The sequence below is a fragment of the Oncorhynchus kisutch genome, linkage group LG14, assembly GCF_002021735.2.
Source record: "Oncorhynchus kisutch isolate 150728-3 linkage group LG14, Okis_V2, whole genome shotgun sequence".
NCBI classification, from domain to species: Eukaryota; Metazoa; Chordata; class Actinopteri; order Salmoniformes; family Salmonidae; genus Oncorhynchus; species Oncorhynchus kisutch.
The window spans coordinates 4,622,669-4,640,503 of NC_034187.2; the positions used below are offsets into that span (position 1 = coordinate 4,622,669).

General features: G+C 54.0%; 1 protein-coding gene across 1 annotated transcript in view; it reads right to left on the reverse strand.

Moving 5' to 3' along the window:
• The window catches only part of zfyve26 (zinc finger, FYVE domain containing 26), a 108,356-nt gene that overhangs the window by 62,174 nt on the left and 28,347 nt on the right, over positions 1 to 17,835 (reverse strand). Inside the window, 10 exon segments of the mRNA XM_031787675.1 lie at positions 1,140 to 1,861; positions 2,146 to 2,251; positions 5,214 to 5,366; positions 5,369 to 5,446; positions 7,426 to 7,596; positions 8,639 to 8,740; positions 12,590 to 12,859; positions 14,300 to 14,546; positions 15,854 to 15,999; positions 16,773 to 16,931. Of these exon segments, the coding sequence (XP_031643535.1) occupies positions 1,140 to 1,861; positions 2,146 to 2,251; positions 5,214 to 5,366; positions 5,369 to 5,446; positions 7,426 to 7,596; positions 8,639 to 8,740; positions 12,590 to 12,859; positions 14,300 to 14,546; positions 15,854 to 15,999; positions 16,773 to 16,931 (2,154 nt within the window).

The following is a 17,835-nucleotide window of genomic DNA, read 5'->3' on the forward strand; positions in this document are numbered from 1 at the left end:
ATTTTACTCACCCTAGCCGAGCTGGTTACATGTTAAACTATTAACTTTGTTTGACTACGTTTACCGACACCGGCCATATTTAACGGGTGTTGAGCGTTCACTAAATTCATCCGTTATTCTGCGCTCCGGGTAGACTCAGACGAGAGGGCTCTGAAATCGGAGTAGCTAGATAGCCAGAGTGAATTTCCGAACGCAAGAGATAATGTTAGCTAACTGGAAAACAGTAGTTTAGGTTCTCGCTAGTTAACCAAACAACTGCTGCATCTTTAGCAGCATTACATAGGGTTGACCGTTTTCCTTCAGGAAGCCCAGAGCATTGAGAGTCCTGCTTTAACACAATGGGTCCTGGGAAGGGAGTAGTCCGACACAGTAGCACAATGAGTCCAGCTCTCAACTCATGATCTGGTTCCTAGATCGCCTTTAGCTGTTCCCTTGACTGTGCAGAGAGATGAGTGCTTTTCTTTTTGTATGTTTTTAGACACATAATAAAACAATAAAAGTCCCATGATATTGTTTTTTTGGTGGCTGTACAATGTACCGCTATGTAGCTATCTAACTGCTAGATAAATACTACATAGATACACTAGACTATTAGCCACGTTATGATTGACTTGTGATCACTTCCTTAGCTATGATTGTTCCCAGCCGTAGTTACAGTCGTCTGTTTGTTTGTTTATTTTGTCCAAAATATCGAGTTATTGAAAATGAAACGGTGTATCCCGAATGGAGGCAGTAAACAATGTACCAGGCTGTGATTTTACAACCCGATAGCAATATGTTTTGGACGACCAAGAAAATGTATTGGTGAATTATATTAAATCATGCATCGAACTACATCTATATCTATTCAGTCAACAACACATCATGGAATGTGGAGTCAAATATAACCTTTTTTTTACCTCTTTATAAAAGCATAAACTCAGAATTTGATATTTTTGACTGATATTAATGATTGTCTGTTGCATATCCGCAAAGTAGTTTGCCCTACTGTCTGTGTAAACACAACGCTGTCAGTTCACTGTTAAGCAGGGAGCCATGAGGAGAATACAGTCTCTTTCACAGATGAGCCCTTGCACGTAAACATCAATAAACAATTACAATATCTATATACACAAAACAACAACAAAAAACTATCTTACCTCCGCCACCGGCTCCATCCTCCCCGGCCCCCAGCGAAGTACCCAGGACGGGCTGAGCCATGGCCCCCAGGTAGGCCCTCAGGATGGGGAAGTCTCTAAGCAGGCTTTCCCCCTCCCTGGAGATCTGCTCCCCGTCCAGAACGCACTCTTTGCGCCCCCCGCCCCGGAACACCAGCCAACCGGACGGCTGTACCCGGGCAGCACCTCGTGGACTGGCACTTAGACAAGCAATGGTGGCCAGGAGAGGGGAGCGGGATTTGAGGAAAGACAGGGCTGATGGTGTGAGGAGAAAAGAGGAGGAAGAGGAAGTTGGTCGTGGAGGTGAAAGAGAAGAGGACAAGATGAGGACGGGAGGTGTAGTTGCTCGGAGGTCCTCCAGCGCGGGAGAGGCTTCAGATTCAGAGCTGGGGGACTGGGACTGAGGCTCAGTGATGCCCAGCATTGACAAGTGTTCCTGAGTCTGTAGCTGTAGCATGGCTGCCAGGCTGGCAGTCCTAAACACCCCTTCCCCTGGTCCGGTCTGTCCTTGCCCAGCCTCTCCCCCAGAACCATCCTCTCCCCCAGAACCAGCCTCTCCCCCAGAACCAGCCTCTCCCCTAGGGCTAGCTTCCCTCTCTGGTTCGGGGCACCAGTCCCACAAAGGCAGAGCCTCACAGCAGCGCTGCACGATCACCTGCTGGACACTCAGACGCAGACCCTCCTGCTGCAACAGAGACAAAACTCTAGAGAGAGAGAGAGAGAGAGAGAGAGAGAGAGAGAGAGAGAGAGAGGGTAACAGGGGGAGGGACAGGAGGTTAGTGGAATGGCACACACAAGATATAACAGTAGGATGTAGAATGAAATGCACTTGTTCATATTAACACAAGAACCTCAAGCTCATAGTGCTGAAATTGTTTGAATTCAGTGAATGAAAGAGCACAAAATATACTTGTGATACAGGGTTCTCATGACGAATAGGGGGGGGGGGGGGGGGGGGGGGGGGGGGGGGGGGGTTGTGTTTATCTACCTGTCAGGAGCCACCTGTCTTTCGAACAGCAGGTGAGAGAGCAGCTGAGATGGGGCCTGGAGGAGAACCAGGAGTGGGTTCCCCAACTTCACCTCACTGTTTTGGTCTGAGAAGAGAGACGGAGAGATTGAACAAAACATTGAGTGGACAAAACATTAAGAACACCTGCTCTTTCCATGACAGACTGACCAGGTGAATGATATGATCCCTTATTGATGTCACCTGTTAAATCCACTTCAATCAGTGTCGATGAAGGGGAGGAGACAGGTGGTTAAAGAAGGATGTTTAAGCCTTGAGACAATTGAGACATGGGTTGTGTTCGTGTGCCATTCAGAGGGTGAACGGGGAAGACAAAATATTTAAAAGTGTCTTTTGAATGGGGTTTGATAGTAGGTACCAGGGCGCACCAGTTAGTGTCAAGAACTGCAACGGTGCTGGGTTTTTCACACTCAACAGTTTCCCGTGTGTATCAAGAATGGTCCACCACCCAAAGGACATCCAGACAACTTGACACAACTATGGGAAGCATTGGAGACAACATGGACCAGAATCCCTGTGGAACGCTTTCGACACCTTGTAGAGTCCGTTCCCAGACTAATTGAGGCTGTTCTGAGGGGAAAAGGGGGGGTGCAACTCAATACTAGGAAGGTGGATATTATCAAGTGTATATTGTATATATTTTTTTAAAGATCACATTCATATTAGGGGGAAACAACAGCACTGTTCACCCCAATGACTTTGTTATTGGTTTGTTGTTGAAACAGAGGAGAAACAGAGGAGAGCAGAGGAGACAGAGGAGACAGAGGAGGGACAGAGGAGAGACAGAGGAGAGACAGAGGAGGGACAGAGGAGAGACAGAGGAGAGACAGAGGAGAGACAGAGGAGAGACAGAGGAGAGACAGGAGGGACAGAGGAGAGACAGAGGGAGACAGAGAGAACAGAGGAGAGACAGAGGAGAGACAGAGGAGAGACAGAGGAGAGACAGAGGAGAGACAGAGGAGAGGACAGAGGAGAGACAGAGGAGAGACAGAGGAGAGACAGAGGAGAGACAGAGGAGAGACAGAGGAGAGACAGAGGAGAGACAGAGGAGAGACAGAGGAGAGACCAGAGGAGAGACAGAGGAGAGACAGAGGAGAGACAGAGGAGAGACAGAGGAGAGACAGAGGAGAGACAGAGGAGAGACAGAGGAGAGACAGAGGAGGGACAGAGGAGAGACAGAGGAGAGACAGAGGAGGGACAGAGGAGAGACAGAGGAGAGACAGAGGAGGGACAGAGGAGAGACAGAGGAGGGACAGAGGAGGGACAGAGGAGAGACAGAGGAGAGACAGGAGGACAGAGGAGAGACAGAGGAGGGACAGAGGAGGGACAGAGGAGAGACAGAGGAGAGACAGAGGAGGGACAGAGGAGAGACAGAGGAGGGACAGAGGAGAGACAGAGGAGGGACAGAGGAGGGACAGAGGAGAGACAGAGGAGAGACAGAGGAGAGACAGAGGAGAGACAGAGGAGGGACAGAGGAGAGACAGAGGAGAGACAGAGGAGAGACAGAGGAAGAGACAGAGGAGAGACAGAGGAGGGACAGAGGAGAGACAGAGGAGAGACAGAGGAGAGACGAGGGAGGGACAGAGGAGAGACAGAGGAGGGACAGAGGAGAGACCAGAAGAGAGACAGAGGAGAGACAGAGGAGAGACAGAGGAGAGACAGAGGAGGGACAGAGGAGAGACAGAGGAGGGACAGAGGAGAGACAGAGGAGAGACAGAGGAGAGACAGAGGAGAGACAGAGGAGAGACAGAGGAGGGACAGAGGAGAGACAGAGGAGAGACAGAGGAGAAACAGAGGAGAGCAGAGAGAGACAGAGGAGAGACAGAGGAGAGACAGAGGAGAGACAGAGGAGAGACAGAGGAGAGACAGAGGAGGACAGAGGAGAGACAGAGGAGAAACAGAGGAGAGACAGAGGAGAGACAGAGAGAGACAGGAGGAGAGACAGAGGAGGGACAGAGGAGAGACAGAGGAGGGACAGAGGAGAGACAGAGGAGGGACAGAGGAGAGACAGAGGAGGGACAGAGGAGAGACAGAGGAGGGACAGAGGAGGGACAGAGGAGAGACAGAGGAGAGGACAGAGGAGAGACAGAGGAGGGACAGAGGAGAGACAGAGGAGGGACAGAGGAGAGACAGAGGAGGGACAGAGGAGAGACAGAGGAGGGACAGAGGAGGGACAGAGGAGAGGACAGAGGAGAGACAGAGGAGAGGACAGAGGAGAGACAGAGGAGAGACAGAGGAGGGACAGAGGAGAGACAGAGGAGAGACAGAGGAGAGACAGAGGAGAGACAGAGGAGGACAGAGGAGAGACAGAGGAGAGACAGAGGAGAGACAGAGGAGGGACAGAGGAGAGACAGAGGAGGGACAGAGGAGAGACAGAAGAGAGACAGAGGAGAGACAGAGGAGAGACAGAGGAGAGACAGAGGAGGGACAGAGGAGGGACAGAGGAGGGACAGAGGAGAGACAGAGGAGGGACAGAGGAGAGACAGAGGAGAGACAGAGGAGAGACAGAGGAGAGACAGAGGAGAGACAGAGGAGAGACAGAGGAGAAACGGAGGAGAGTAAAATACAATTCTGTTTCTATTCTGCTGTTTTATCGCATGTGCAAAGATGTCAGAGAAAAAAAAAGAGAAAAATAATCTGTTACAGGAACAATTGGAGTTAAGTGCCTTGCTCAAGGGCACATCGACTGATTTATCACCGAGTCGTCTCGGGGATTCGAACCAACAACCTTTCAGTTACTGACCCCAACGCTCTTAACTGCTAGGCTACCTGCCGCTGTTGTTTGCTTAGCGAGTACCACTTCCTCCCAATTCGGGCACATACCTGGTTCCGACCCGGGACCTCAGTTTCACAACCACACCTGATCCGTCCTCCCTTAATAAGAGTCTCTGCCACTCAAAAGCCACGGACTCCTTTTTTGTTACACGTACATACATAATCATATGAGTAATGGCCCCTAGCGGGAATCAAACCCATTGACGTTACAAGCGCCATGCTCTATGACCCACACAGGAGGTAAATACACTCACCTTCAGATCCCAGGCTGTGTATTAACACCGAAGCCAGCGTATTGACATAGTCCACGAAGCTCCTCATGTAGTCTGGCCTGCAAGGGGAGCCCTGGGGCTCGAAGGGACACAGCTGGTCCATCAACCGCAGCAGCTGCTTCATGGAGGAACGGACGGGTGGGATTCCAACTCCGACTGTTTCAGACTGGCCTGCTCTACCAGGGCTGTTAGGAGGGCACCAGCAGGACTCTCCACTACAGAGACACAACACATTATACACTTAGTTATACACTAACCCTAGCCCCCTAACCCTACCCCACTAACCCTAGCCCCCTAGCCCCCTAACCCTAGCCCCCTAACCCTAGCCCCCGAACCCCCTAGCTATAGCCCCCTAACCCTAGCCCCCTAGCCCACTAATCCTAGCCCCCTAAACCTAGCCCCCCTAACCCTAGCCCCCTAAACCTAGCCCCCTAAACCTAGCCCCCCTAACCCTAGCCCCCTAAACCTAGCCCCCTAAACCCCTAACCCCATAACCATTCAGACTGGCCTGCTCTATCAGGGCTGCTAGGAGGGCACCAACACCACCATCCTCCACTAACCTATCCAGGGTCTGTGATGCTAACCTAGCCAGGGTCTGTGATGCTAACCTAGCCAGGGTCTGTGATGCTAACCTAGCCAGGGTCTGTGATGCTAACCTAGGCAGGGTCTGTGATGCTAACCTAGTGTAATGAAGTGCTATTTCCTATGCAAATGACCAGCTTACTGCTATTGCATTGCTATAACTGAGACAACACATAGCAACGTATTTTCACAGTAAAACATGTTAGGGCTCATACAGGATAGCTCTCACACACACACTCACTGCAAGGACACACAGACTTGCCAAGACAGGAACGCACACACATACACACACGCAGCCCCTCCCCTTCTGGATGGGCTCCAAAGACAAAGAACTCTGTCAAGAACCAATGGGATACTGACACCAGGCTGGAGGAGACTGTCTATCATCTACAAGCAACCTACCAGAAGCCAGGACTACCAGAATCTACCTACGTCATTTCAATGTATAAAATGAACTGTACGACGTGTTTCCGGTCTCTTTTTTCCAATGGTTCACTAAGAACTTGACGAAACGGGGCCGTGCAGCACGCTTTGCCAGATATCATTACTCTTGAATAAACGGCCTTTACTATACCGTATCCGCCTTGTCCAGAGTCTCAACTTGGTCTCGTTTCTCATGTATCATTCATCAACACTAGCCAGGGTCTGTGATGCGTTAACCTAGCCAGGGTCTGTGATGCTAACCTAGCCAGGGTCTGTGATGCTAACCTAGCCAGGGTCTGTGATGCTAACCTAGCCAGGGTCTGTGATGCTAACCTAGCCAGGGTCTGTGATGCTAACCTAGCCAGGGTCTGTGATGCTAACCTAGCCAGGGTCTGTGATGCTAACCTAGCTAGGGTCTGTGATGCTAACCTAGCTAGGGTCTGTGATGCTAACCTAGCCAGGGTCTGTGATGCTAACCTAGCCAGGGTCTGTGATGCTAACCTAGCCAGGGTCTGTGATGCTAACCTAGCCAGGGTCTGTGATGCTAACCTAGCCAGGGTGGTTTCTGTAGTGGTGGACAGGGTCAGCAAGGTGATCTATACCTGTGGTCTCTGTAGCGGTGGACAGGGTCAGCAAGGTGATATATACCTGTGGTTTCTGTAGTGGTGGACAGGGTCAGCAAGGTGATATATACCTGTGGTTTCTGTAGTGGTAGACAGGGTCAGCAAGGTGATATATACCTGTGGTTTCTGTAGTGGTGGACAGGGTCAGCAAGGTGATATATACCTGTGATTTCTGTAGCGGTGTATAGGGTCAGCAAGGTGATATATACCTGTGGTTTCTGTAGTGGTGGACAGGGTCAACAAGGTGATATATACCTGTGGTTCTGTAGTGGTGGACAGGGGTCAGCAAGGTGATATATACCTGTGGTCTCTGTAGCGGTGGACAAGGTCAGCAAGGTGATCTATACCTGTGGTTTCTGCAAGGTGATATATACCTGTGGTCTCTGTAGCGGTGGACAGGGTCAGCAAGGTGATCTATACCTGTGGTTTCTGCAAGGTGATATATACCTGTGGTTTCTGTAGCGGTGGACAGGGTCAGCAAGGTGATATATACCTGTGGTTTCTGTAGTGGTGGACAGGGTCAGCAAGGTGATATATACCTGTGGTTTCTGCAAGGTGATATATACCTGTGGTCTCTGTAGCGGTGGACAGGGTCAGCAAGGTGATCTCTAGGTGCTGTGCCAGGCTCAGTCGGGTAGCGATGCCCTCCTCACTCAGCACAGGGTGGCAGCACAGCAACACTTCATGTATACAGCAACCTAAAGGACTGGACACAACGTGGTCCTCCACAATGGATTCTAGAAAGTACACAGCAGGGAGAGAGAGAGAGAAACACTGAACATTAACTCAACTCTTCTGTCTGAAAATCCAGACCCGTTTTGTGTTAACCATTTACACTCTTGGGAATTTGCCTATATGGATAGGGCTACATTGAAACAGCAAAAGTTGCCCAATTAGCAGGAGGGAAGGGAGGGGGGGACTTCTTTCATCTGTCACTCAAAAGCCATACAGAACTGTGACGTCATGCATTGCATGTCACTGAACAGCCACGACGGTCTAATGTAGGCGTTAATTGATGTTCAAATGTGTCATGTAGAGTTCTAACATCCCACACCTTGTACTCTGTGTCAAGTAGAGGGCTAACATCCCACACCTTGTACTCTGTGTCGTGTAGGGTGCTAACATCCCACATCTCAGACCTTGTACTCTGTGTCATGTAGAGGGCTAACATCCCACACCTTGTACTCTGTGTCAAGTAGAGGGCTAACATCCCACATCTCAGACCTTGTACTCTGTGTCATGTAGAGGGCTAACATCCCACACCTTGTACTCTGTCATGTAGAGGTCTAACATCCCACACCTTGTACTCTGTGCCATGTAGAGGGCTAACATCCCACATCTCAGCCCTTGTACTCTGTGTCATGTAGAGGGCTAACATCCCACACCTTGTACTCTGTCATGTAGAGGTCTAACATCCCACACCTTGTACTCTGTGCCATGTAGAGGGCTAACATCCCACATCCCACACCTTGTACTCTGTGCCATGTAGAGGGCTAACATCCCACACCTTGTACTCTGTGCCATGTAGAGGGCTAACATCCCACACCTTGTACTCTGTGCCATGCCATGTAGTAGTTGACACGGAGGGGAATGACAGCACTAACAGACTGGTACCCAGGCTATATGCATATTCAGATCATGGTCACCTATGTTCTTTTTTACATTGTGAGAGATCGGGTACCTAAGATTTCCAATGTATTTTCATTATATAAGGCAAAAACACGTATAACTTGTTTAATGCAGTAGGGCTCACCTGTCTTGGCGGGCCCTTGTTACCACTATGACTGGCTGTGTGGTTGAGAATCTTCCCCATCTGTTGGAGCATCGCAGGAAACCCTCGTGAAACACTCTGAGGGTATCCCTTGGGTTCCACCCTCAGTCCTGAGGAACGGAGAGATAACAGGGTTAGAAAGGGCTCCGCTATGTCCCTTGAGGGAAAGGGGAATGGAGGGGACTAGGGGAACGGAGGGGACTAGGGGGACGGAGGGGACTAGGGAGACGGAGGGGACTAGGGAGACGGAGGGGACTAGGGGGACGGAGGGAGACGGAGGGGACTAGGGAGACGGAGGGGAACTAGGGGGACGGAGGGGGACGGAGGGGAACTGAGGGCGACTAGGGAGACGGAGGGGGACTAGGGAGACGGAGGGGGACTAGGGAGACGGAGGGGGACTAGGGAGACGGAGGGGGACTAGGGAGACGGAGGGGGACTAGGGAGACGGAGGGGGACTAGGGAGACGGAGGGGAACTGAGGGGGACTAGAGAGACGGAGGGGGACTAGAGAGACGGAGGGGAACTGAGGGGAACTGAGGGGAACTGAGGGGAACTGAGGGGGACGGAGGGGAACTGAGGGGGACGGAGGGGAACTGAGGGGGGACGGAGGGGAACTGAGGGGAACTGAGGCGGACGGAGGGGGGACAGAGGGGGACTAGGGAGACGGAGGGGGACTAGGGAGACGGAGGGGGACTAGGGAGACGGAGGGGGACTAGGGAGACGGAGGGGGACTAGGGAGACGGAGGGGGACTAGGGAGTGGGAGGGGGGACTAGGGAGACGGAGGGGGACTCTGTACCCTACCCCTCCCCACTGTACCCTACCCCTCCCCTCTGTACTCTACCCCTCCCCACTGTACTCTACACTCCCCACTGTACCCTACTCCTCGCCACTGTACACCACTGTACCCTACCCCCCCCCACTGTACCCTACCCCCCCAATGTACACCACTGTACCCTACCCTCCCCTACTGTACTCTACCACTCCCCACTGTACCCTACCCCTCCCCACTGTACCCTACTGTACCCTACCCCTCCCCTACTGTACTCTACCACTCCCCACTGTACCCTACTGTACCCTACCCCTCCCCACTGTACCCTACTGTACCCTACCCCTCCCTACTGTACCCTACCCCTCCCCTACTGTACTCTACTCTACTGTACCCTACCCCTCCCCACTGCACTCTACTGTACCCTACCCTCCCCTACTGTACCCTACCCCTCCCCACTGTACCCTACCCCCCCCACTGTACCCTACCCACCCCCGACTGTACCCTACTGCACCCTACCCCTCCCCACAGTACCCTACCCCTCCCCACTGTACCCTACCCCCCCCACTGTACCCTACCCCCCACTGTACCCTACCCCCCCACTGTACCCTACCCCCCCCACTGTACCCTACCCCCCCCACTGTACCATACCCCTCCCCACTGTACCCAACTGCACCCTGCCCCTCCCCACTGCACCCTACCCCTCCCCACCGCACCCTACCCCTCCCCACTGTACACCACTGTACCGTACCCCCCCCTACTGTATCCTACCCCTCCCCACTGTACCCTACTGCACCCTACCCCTCCCCACTGTACCCTACCCCGCCCCACTGCACCCTACCCCTCCACACTGCACCCTACCCCTCCCCACTGCACCCTACCCCTCCCCACTGCACCCTACCCCTCCCCACTATACACCACTGCACCCTACCCCTCCCCACTGCACCCTACCCTCCCCACTGCACCCTACCCCTCCCCACTATACACCACTGTACCCTACCCCCCCCACTGTACCATACCCCTCCCCACTGTACCCAACTGCACCCTGCCCCTCCCCACTGCACCCTACCCCTCCCACCGCACCCTACCCCTCCCCACTGTACACCACTGTACCGTACCCCCCCCTACTGTATCCTACCCCTCCCCACTGTACCCTACTGCACCCTACCCCTCCCCACTGTACCCTACCCCTCCCCACTGCACCCTACCCCTCCACACTGCACCCTACCCCTCCCCACTGCACCCTACCCCTCCCCACTATACACCACTGCACCCTACCCCTCCCCACTGCACCCTACCCTCCCCACTGCACCCTACCCCTCCCCACTATACCCTACCCCTCCCCACTGCACCCTACTGTACCCTACCCCTCCCCTACTGTACTCTACCACTCCCCACTGTACCCTACTGTACCCTACCCCTCCCCACTGTACCCTACTGTACCCTACCCCTCCCTACTGTACCCTACCCCTCCCCTACTGTACTCTACTGTACCCTACCCCTCCCCACTGCACTCTACTGTACCCTACCCTCCCCTACTGTACCCTACCCCTCCCCACTGTACCCTACCCCCCCCACTGTACCCTACCCACCCCAGACTGTACCCTACTGCACCTTACCCCTCCCCACAGTACCCTACCCCTCCCCACTGTACCCTACCCCCCCCACTGTACCCCCCCCCCCACTGTACCCTACCCCCCCCACTGTACCATACCCCTCCCCACTGTACCCAACTGCACCCTGCCACTCCCCACTGCACCCTACCCCTCCCCACCGCACCCTACCCCTCCCCACTGTACACCACTGTACCGTACCCCCCTACTGTATCCTACCCCTCCCCACTGTACCCTACTGCACCCTACCCCTCCCCACTGTACCCTACCCCTCCCCACTGCACCCTACCCCTCCACACTGCACCCTACCCCTCCACACTGCACCCTACCCCTCCCCACTATACACCACTGCACCCTACCCCTCCCCACTGCACCCTACCCTCCCCACTGCACCCTACCCCTCCCCACTATACACCACTGTACCCTACCCCTCCCCACTGCACCCTACCCCTCCCCACTGCACCCTACCCCTCCCCACTGCACCCTACCCCTCCCCACTGCATCCTACCCCTCCCCACTGCACCCTACCCCTCCCCACTGCACCCTACCCCTCCCCACTGCACCCTAACCCTACCCACTGCACCCTACCCCTACCCACTGTACACCACTGTACCCTACCCCTCCCCACTGTACACTACCCCTCCCCACGAGGGCCAACCAACGAGAGCGTACAGGTCGCAATGGTAGGTAGTGTATGGTGCTTTGGTGACAAAACGGATGGCACTGTGATAGACTCTACTCAACAAATTGGATGCAGTGTTGGAGGCAATTTTATAAATGACATCACCGAAGCCGAGGATCGGTAGGATGGTCAGTTTTACGAGGGTATGTTTGGCAGCATGAGTGAAGGAGGCTTTTTTGAGCCAGTCATATTATGAATCTTACTGTAGTTCCCCAGAAGAATTGATCCTACCCCATCCGACCCCACCCCATCCTACGCTACCCTACCCCATCCTACGCCACCCTACCCCATCTGACCCCACCCCAACCCATCTGACCCCATCCTACCCCAACCCATCCTACACTACTATACCCTACCGCATCCGACCCCAACCCATCCTACGCTACCCTACCCCATCCGACCCCACCTCATCCTACCCCAACCCATCCTACCCCATCCTAAACTACCATACCCTACTACATCCGACCCCAACCCATCCTACCCCACCCGACCCCAACCCATCCTACCCCATCCAACCCCAACCTACGCCACCCTACCCCATCCTACACTACCTCATCCGACCCCATCCTACCCCAATGCATCCTACACTACCCTACCCCATCCTACACTACCCCATCCTACCCCAACCCATCCTACACTACCCAATCCTACCCTATCCTACCCCAACACATCCTCATTCTATGCTACCCCACTCTATCCTCGCCCACTCTATCCTCATTCTATCCTCCCCCACTCCATCCTACCCCACCCTCATTCTATCCTACCCCACTCTATCCTATCCTGTACCCCACCCCACCCAACCCTACCCCAACCTATCCTCATTCTATCATTCCCCACTCTAAGCTACCCCACTCTATCCTATACCCCACCCTACCCAACACCACCGTACCCCACCTACCTCTTCCCTCCAGACTGCTGTGTAGCCGTCTCTCTGCCGTGTCCAGCAGCTGTCTGGAGGTCTTCCACAGCTGGCAGTGACAGCAGGCCAGGTCGAAGGCAGCCATGGCAGGGGGGCTGAGCTCCTCCAGGAGGGTGTGCAGGAGGCCTGTCCCTGGGGGGTCCAGGACACAGCGGCCCAGCCAGTAGCCCTCCTCCAGGGACGGAACGGGGCGACCAGGGGTGGAAAGGAGACGGTCTGCCACGTCAGAGACGGAATAGAAAGCCATGCCTAACGAGAGACAGACAGACAGACAGAGAGTCAGCCTCTAACCCCAACTCTACAGACAGGGAGTCAGCCTCTAACCCCAACTCCACAGACAGACAGGGAGTCAGCCTCTAACCCCAACTCCACAGACAGACAGGGAGTCAGCCTCTAACCCCAACTCTACAGACAGGGAGTCAGCCTCTAACCCCAACTCCACAGACAGACAGGGAGTCAGCCTCTAACCCCAACTCCACAGACAGACAGGGAGTCAGCCTCTAACCCCAACTCCACAGACAGACAGGGAGTCAGCCTCTAACCCCAACTCTACAGACAGACAGGGAGTCAGCCTCTAACCCCAACTCTACAGACAGGGAGTCAGCCTCTAACCCCAACTCTACAGACAGGGAGTCAGCCTCTAACCCCAACTCTACAGACAGGGAGTCAGCCTCTAACCCCAACTCTACAGACAGGGAGTCAGCCTCTAACCCCACCTCTACAGACAGGGAGTCAGCCTCTAACCCCACCTCTACAGACAGGGAGTCAGCCTCTAACCCCACCTCTACAGACAGACGGGGAGTCAGGCTCTAACCCAAATGCTACAGACAGCCTCTAACCCCAATGCTACAGACAGCCTCTAACCCCATCTCTACAGACAGACAGGGAGTCAGCCTCTAACCCCAATGCTACAGACAGCCTCTAACCCCATCTCTACAGACAGACAGGGAGTCAGCCTCTAACCCCAATGCTACAGACATCCTCTAACCCCATCTCTACAGACAGACAGGGAGTCAGCCTCTAACCCCAATGCTACAGACAGCCTCTAACCCCATCTCTACAGACAGACAGGGAGTCAGCCTCTAACCCCAATGCTACAGACATCCTCTAACCCCATCTCTACAGACAGACAGGGAGTCAGCCTCTAACCCCAATGCTACAGACATCCTCTAACCCCATCTCTACAGACAGACAGGGAGTCAGCCTCTAACCCCAATGCTACAGACATCCTCTAACCCCATCTCTACAGACAGACAGGGAGTCAGCCTCTAACCCCAATGCTACAGACAGCCTCTAACCCCAATGCTACAGACAGCCTCTAACCCCAATGCTACAGACATTCTCTAACCCCACCTTGACAGAAACACACACAGATCTATATAGAGCAGAAGGACTTATCTAACAGAGAGGATGCATGAGTTATAGTTTTCACACACGATAAGAGGACATTCACAAAATAAAAGCACCTAAATAACCGTCCTATCGAATGAGAACCGAGCAGTCTTGTGTTAAGACAGGTGAGATGTTATGTGGAAGACAAGTACACAGATACACAGGAACATTGTTTCATTGTGATCGTACGGAAGTCTACTTCCGTACGTTTCACTTCAGTTGACTGCCACTGACCGTACGTCTTTCTGGATAAGAGTGTCTAAATGACAAAAAAATTAATAAAATATATTTACGTACCAGCAGCGGCAGCACTCCCAATGGCCTGCAGGGTGGAGCGCCCACTACTTCCCAGGCGACTACGCCCCGGGGCGGGCGCCACGGCCGTCGCTCCCAGGCCCTCTGAGGAAGAGGAGGATGAAGATAAAGAGTGGGTCTCCATCTTCTGCTCCACGCGACCCAGCTCCTCCAGGACTTCCCGGTAACGCTCCATGAAGACCAGTTCCCCAAAGCACCATGACCCCTCCAGGCCAAACATCAGAGACACCTACACAGAGGTCAAAAGGTCAGAGACACCTACACAGAGGTCAAAAGGTCAGAGAAGCCTATACAGAGGTCAAAAGGTCAGAGAAACCTACACAGAGGTCAAAAAGGTCAGAGAAACCTATACAGAGGTCAAAAAGGTCAGAGAAACCTACACAGCGGTCAGAAGGTCAGAGTAACCTAGACAGAGGTCAAAAGGTTAGAGAAACCTAGACAGACAGATAAGAGGACCAGGTTGGGACCAACCAGAGATGTAAACCATGTCACACAATATCACAACACTACATGTTACCCAACCCAACAGCCAGTCCTAACTCACTCCCTAGAACATCCGCGTGGCTCCAATCTGTCAACCCGTGTAGATCTGACGGGTTGGAAAACAGATATAAGAGGTGTATTTGTACACCTATAAGCTTTCACCAATATCGCAGACGCCGTAAAGATCTGCAAATATTGAAGGAATCGGGTCAAGAGGAAGGGGGATCCTAACCTGTAACCCTGGGTCCTACCCTGTAACCCTGGGTCCTAACCTGTAACCCTGGGTCCTACCCTGTAACCCTGGGTCCTACCCTGTAACCTTGGGTCCTAACCTGTAACCCTGGGTCCTAACCTGTAACCCTGGGTCCTAACCTGTAACCCTAGGTCCTAACCTGTAACCCTAGGTCCTAACCTGTAACCCTGGGTCCTAACCCTGTAACCCTGGGTCTACCCTGGGGCCTAACCCTGTAACCCTGGGTCCTACCCTGTAACCCTGGGTCCTACCCTGTAACCCTGGGTCCTACCCTGTAACCCTGGGTCCTACCCTGTAACCCTGGGTCCTACCCTGTAACCCTGGGTCCTACCCTGTAACCATGGGTCCTACCCTGTAACCATGGGTCCTACCCTGTAACCATGGGTCCTAACCTGTAACCATGGGTCCTAACCTGTAACCATGGGTCCTACCCTGTAACCATGGGTCCTAACCTGTAACCATGGGTCCTAACCTGTAACCATGGGTCCTAACCTGTAACCATGGGTCCTAACCTGTAACCTTGGGTCCTAACCTGTAACCATGGGTCCTAACCTGTAACCCTGGGTCCTAACCTGTAACCCTGGGTCCTAACCTGTAACCCTGGGTCCTAACCTGTAACCCTGGGTCCTAACCTGTAACCCTGGGTCCTAACCTGTAACCCTGGGTCCTAACCTGCAACCCTGGGTCCTAACCTGCAACCCTGGGTCCTAACCTGTAACCCTGTAACCCTGGGTCCTACCCTGTAACCCTGGGTCCTAACCCGTAACCCTGGGTCCTAATCCGTAACCCTGGGTCCTAACCTGGTGTGCTTCCATGTAGTTTCCTCGGCGGATGCAGGCCATGAGCAGGGACTCAGGTGGAGACAGCATGGCCGGAACTACCCAGCTACCCATACTTCCACAGGGGCACACCTCCCACTCCGACCGCCCGGCTCCGCTACTTCCATCTGGAACAGGGGACAACAGTTCTAGAAGGAACTACGCTGAGTATACCAAACATTAAGAACACCTTCCTAGTATTGAGTTGCACCCCCTTTTCCCCTCAGAACAGCCTCAATTCGTCTGGGAACGGACTCTACAAGGTGTCGAGAGCGTTCCACAGGGATTCTGGCCCATGTCGACTTCCCACAGTTGGTGTCAAGTTGTCTGGATGTCCTTTGGGTGGGCGGACCATTCTTGATACAAACGGGAAACTGTTGAGTGTGAAAAACCCAGCATCGTTGCAGTTCTTGACACAAACCGGTGCGCCTTGGCACCTACTATTAAACCCTGTTCAAAAGACACTTCAATATTTTGTCTTCCTCATTCACCCTCTGAATGGCACACGAACACGTAATGGCACAATTGCACGTAATGGCTCAAGGGCACACGTAATTAGGAAATACCATAACAACTTAGCAGAAAATAGGCTTTATATGTTGCTTCCTGTGTCACCTGAGGGGCTGCTTACCTGAGGGGCTGGCTGCTTACCTGAGGGGCTGCTTGCTTACCTGAGGGGCTGCTGGCTGCTTACCTGAGGGGCTGCTGGCTGCTTACCTGAGGGGCTGCTTACCTGAGGGACTGGCTGCTTACCAGAGGGGCTGGCGGCTTACCTGAGGGGCTGCTTACCTGAGGAGCTGCTTACCTGAGGAGCTGCTTACCTGAGGAGCTGCTTACCTGAGGAGCTGCTTACCTGAGGGGCTGCTTACCCGAGGGGCTGCTTACCCGAGGGGCTGCTTACCCGAGGGGCTGGCGCTGACCTCTCCCTTGTGTATCTCTGTGGAGTGTTGTCGTCTAGGCCTTTTCCTCCTCCTGACCCCAGTACTGCTGCTTCTTCCTTTTAGACAGGAGGCAGGACTGGCTGCTGGAGACGCCTGGGGCTGGGTGGGGGGGTCTGAGACTGGGGGGTAGTAGAGGTAACAGTTAGAGCTGGAGCTGGGGGGGGGGGGGGGGGGTGGCAGAGGTAACAGTTAGACCTGGGGCTGGGGGGGGGGGGGGTAGTAGAGGTAACAGTTAGACCTGGAGCTGGGGGGGGGTCTGAGAGTGGGGGGGGTAGCAGAGGTAACAGTTAGACTGGAGCTGGGGGGGGTCTGAGAGTGGGGGGGGTAGCAGAGGTAACAGTTAGAACCTGGGGCTGGGGGGGGGGGGTAGTAGAGGTAACAGTTAGACCTGGAGCTGGGGGGGGGTCTGAGAGTGGGGGGGGTAGCAGAGGTAACAGTTAGACTGGAGCTGGGGGGGGTCTGAGAGTGGGGGGGGTAGCAGAGGTAACAGTTAGACCTGGGGCTGGGGGGGGGGGGGGTAGTAGAGGTAACAGTTAGACCTGGAGCTGGGGGGGGGTCTGAGAGTGGGGGGGGTAGCAGAGGTAACAGTTAGACTGGAGCTGGGGGGGGTCTGAGAGTGGGGGGGGTAGCAGAGGTAACAGTTAGAACCTGGGGCTGGGGGGGGGGGTAGTAGAGGTAACAGTTAGACCTGGAGCTGGGGGGGGGTCTGAGAGTGGGGGGGGGTAGCAGAGGTAACAGTTAGACTGGAGCTGGGGGGGGGGTCTGAGAGTGGGGGGGGTAGCAGAGGTAACAGTTAGACTGGAGCTGGGGGGGGTCTGAGAGTGGGGGGGTAGCAGAGGTAACAGTTAGACTGGAGCTGGGGGGGGTCTGAGAGTGGGGGGGTAGTAGAGGTAACAGTTAGACCTGGAGCTGGGTAGGGGGGGTCAGAGACACTGGCCCATATTCACAGATAATCTCAGAGGAGTGCTGATATAGCCTAGGGATAATGTTGTGGACAAGAGGAGCTGATCCTAGATCAGCAGA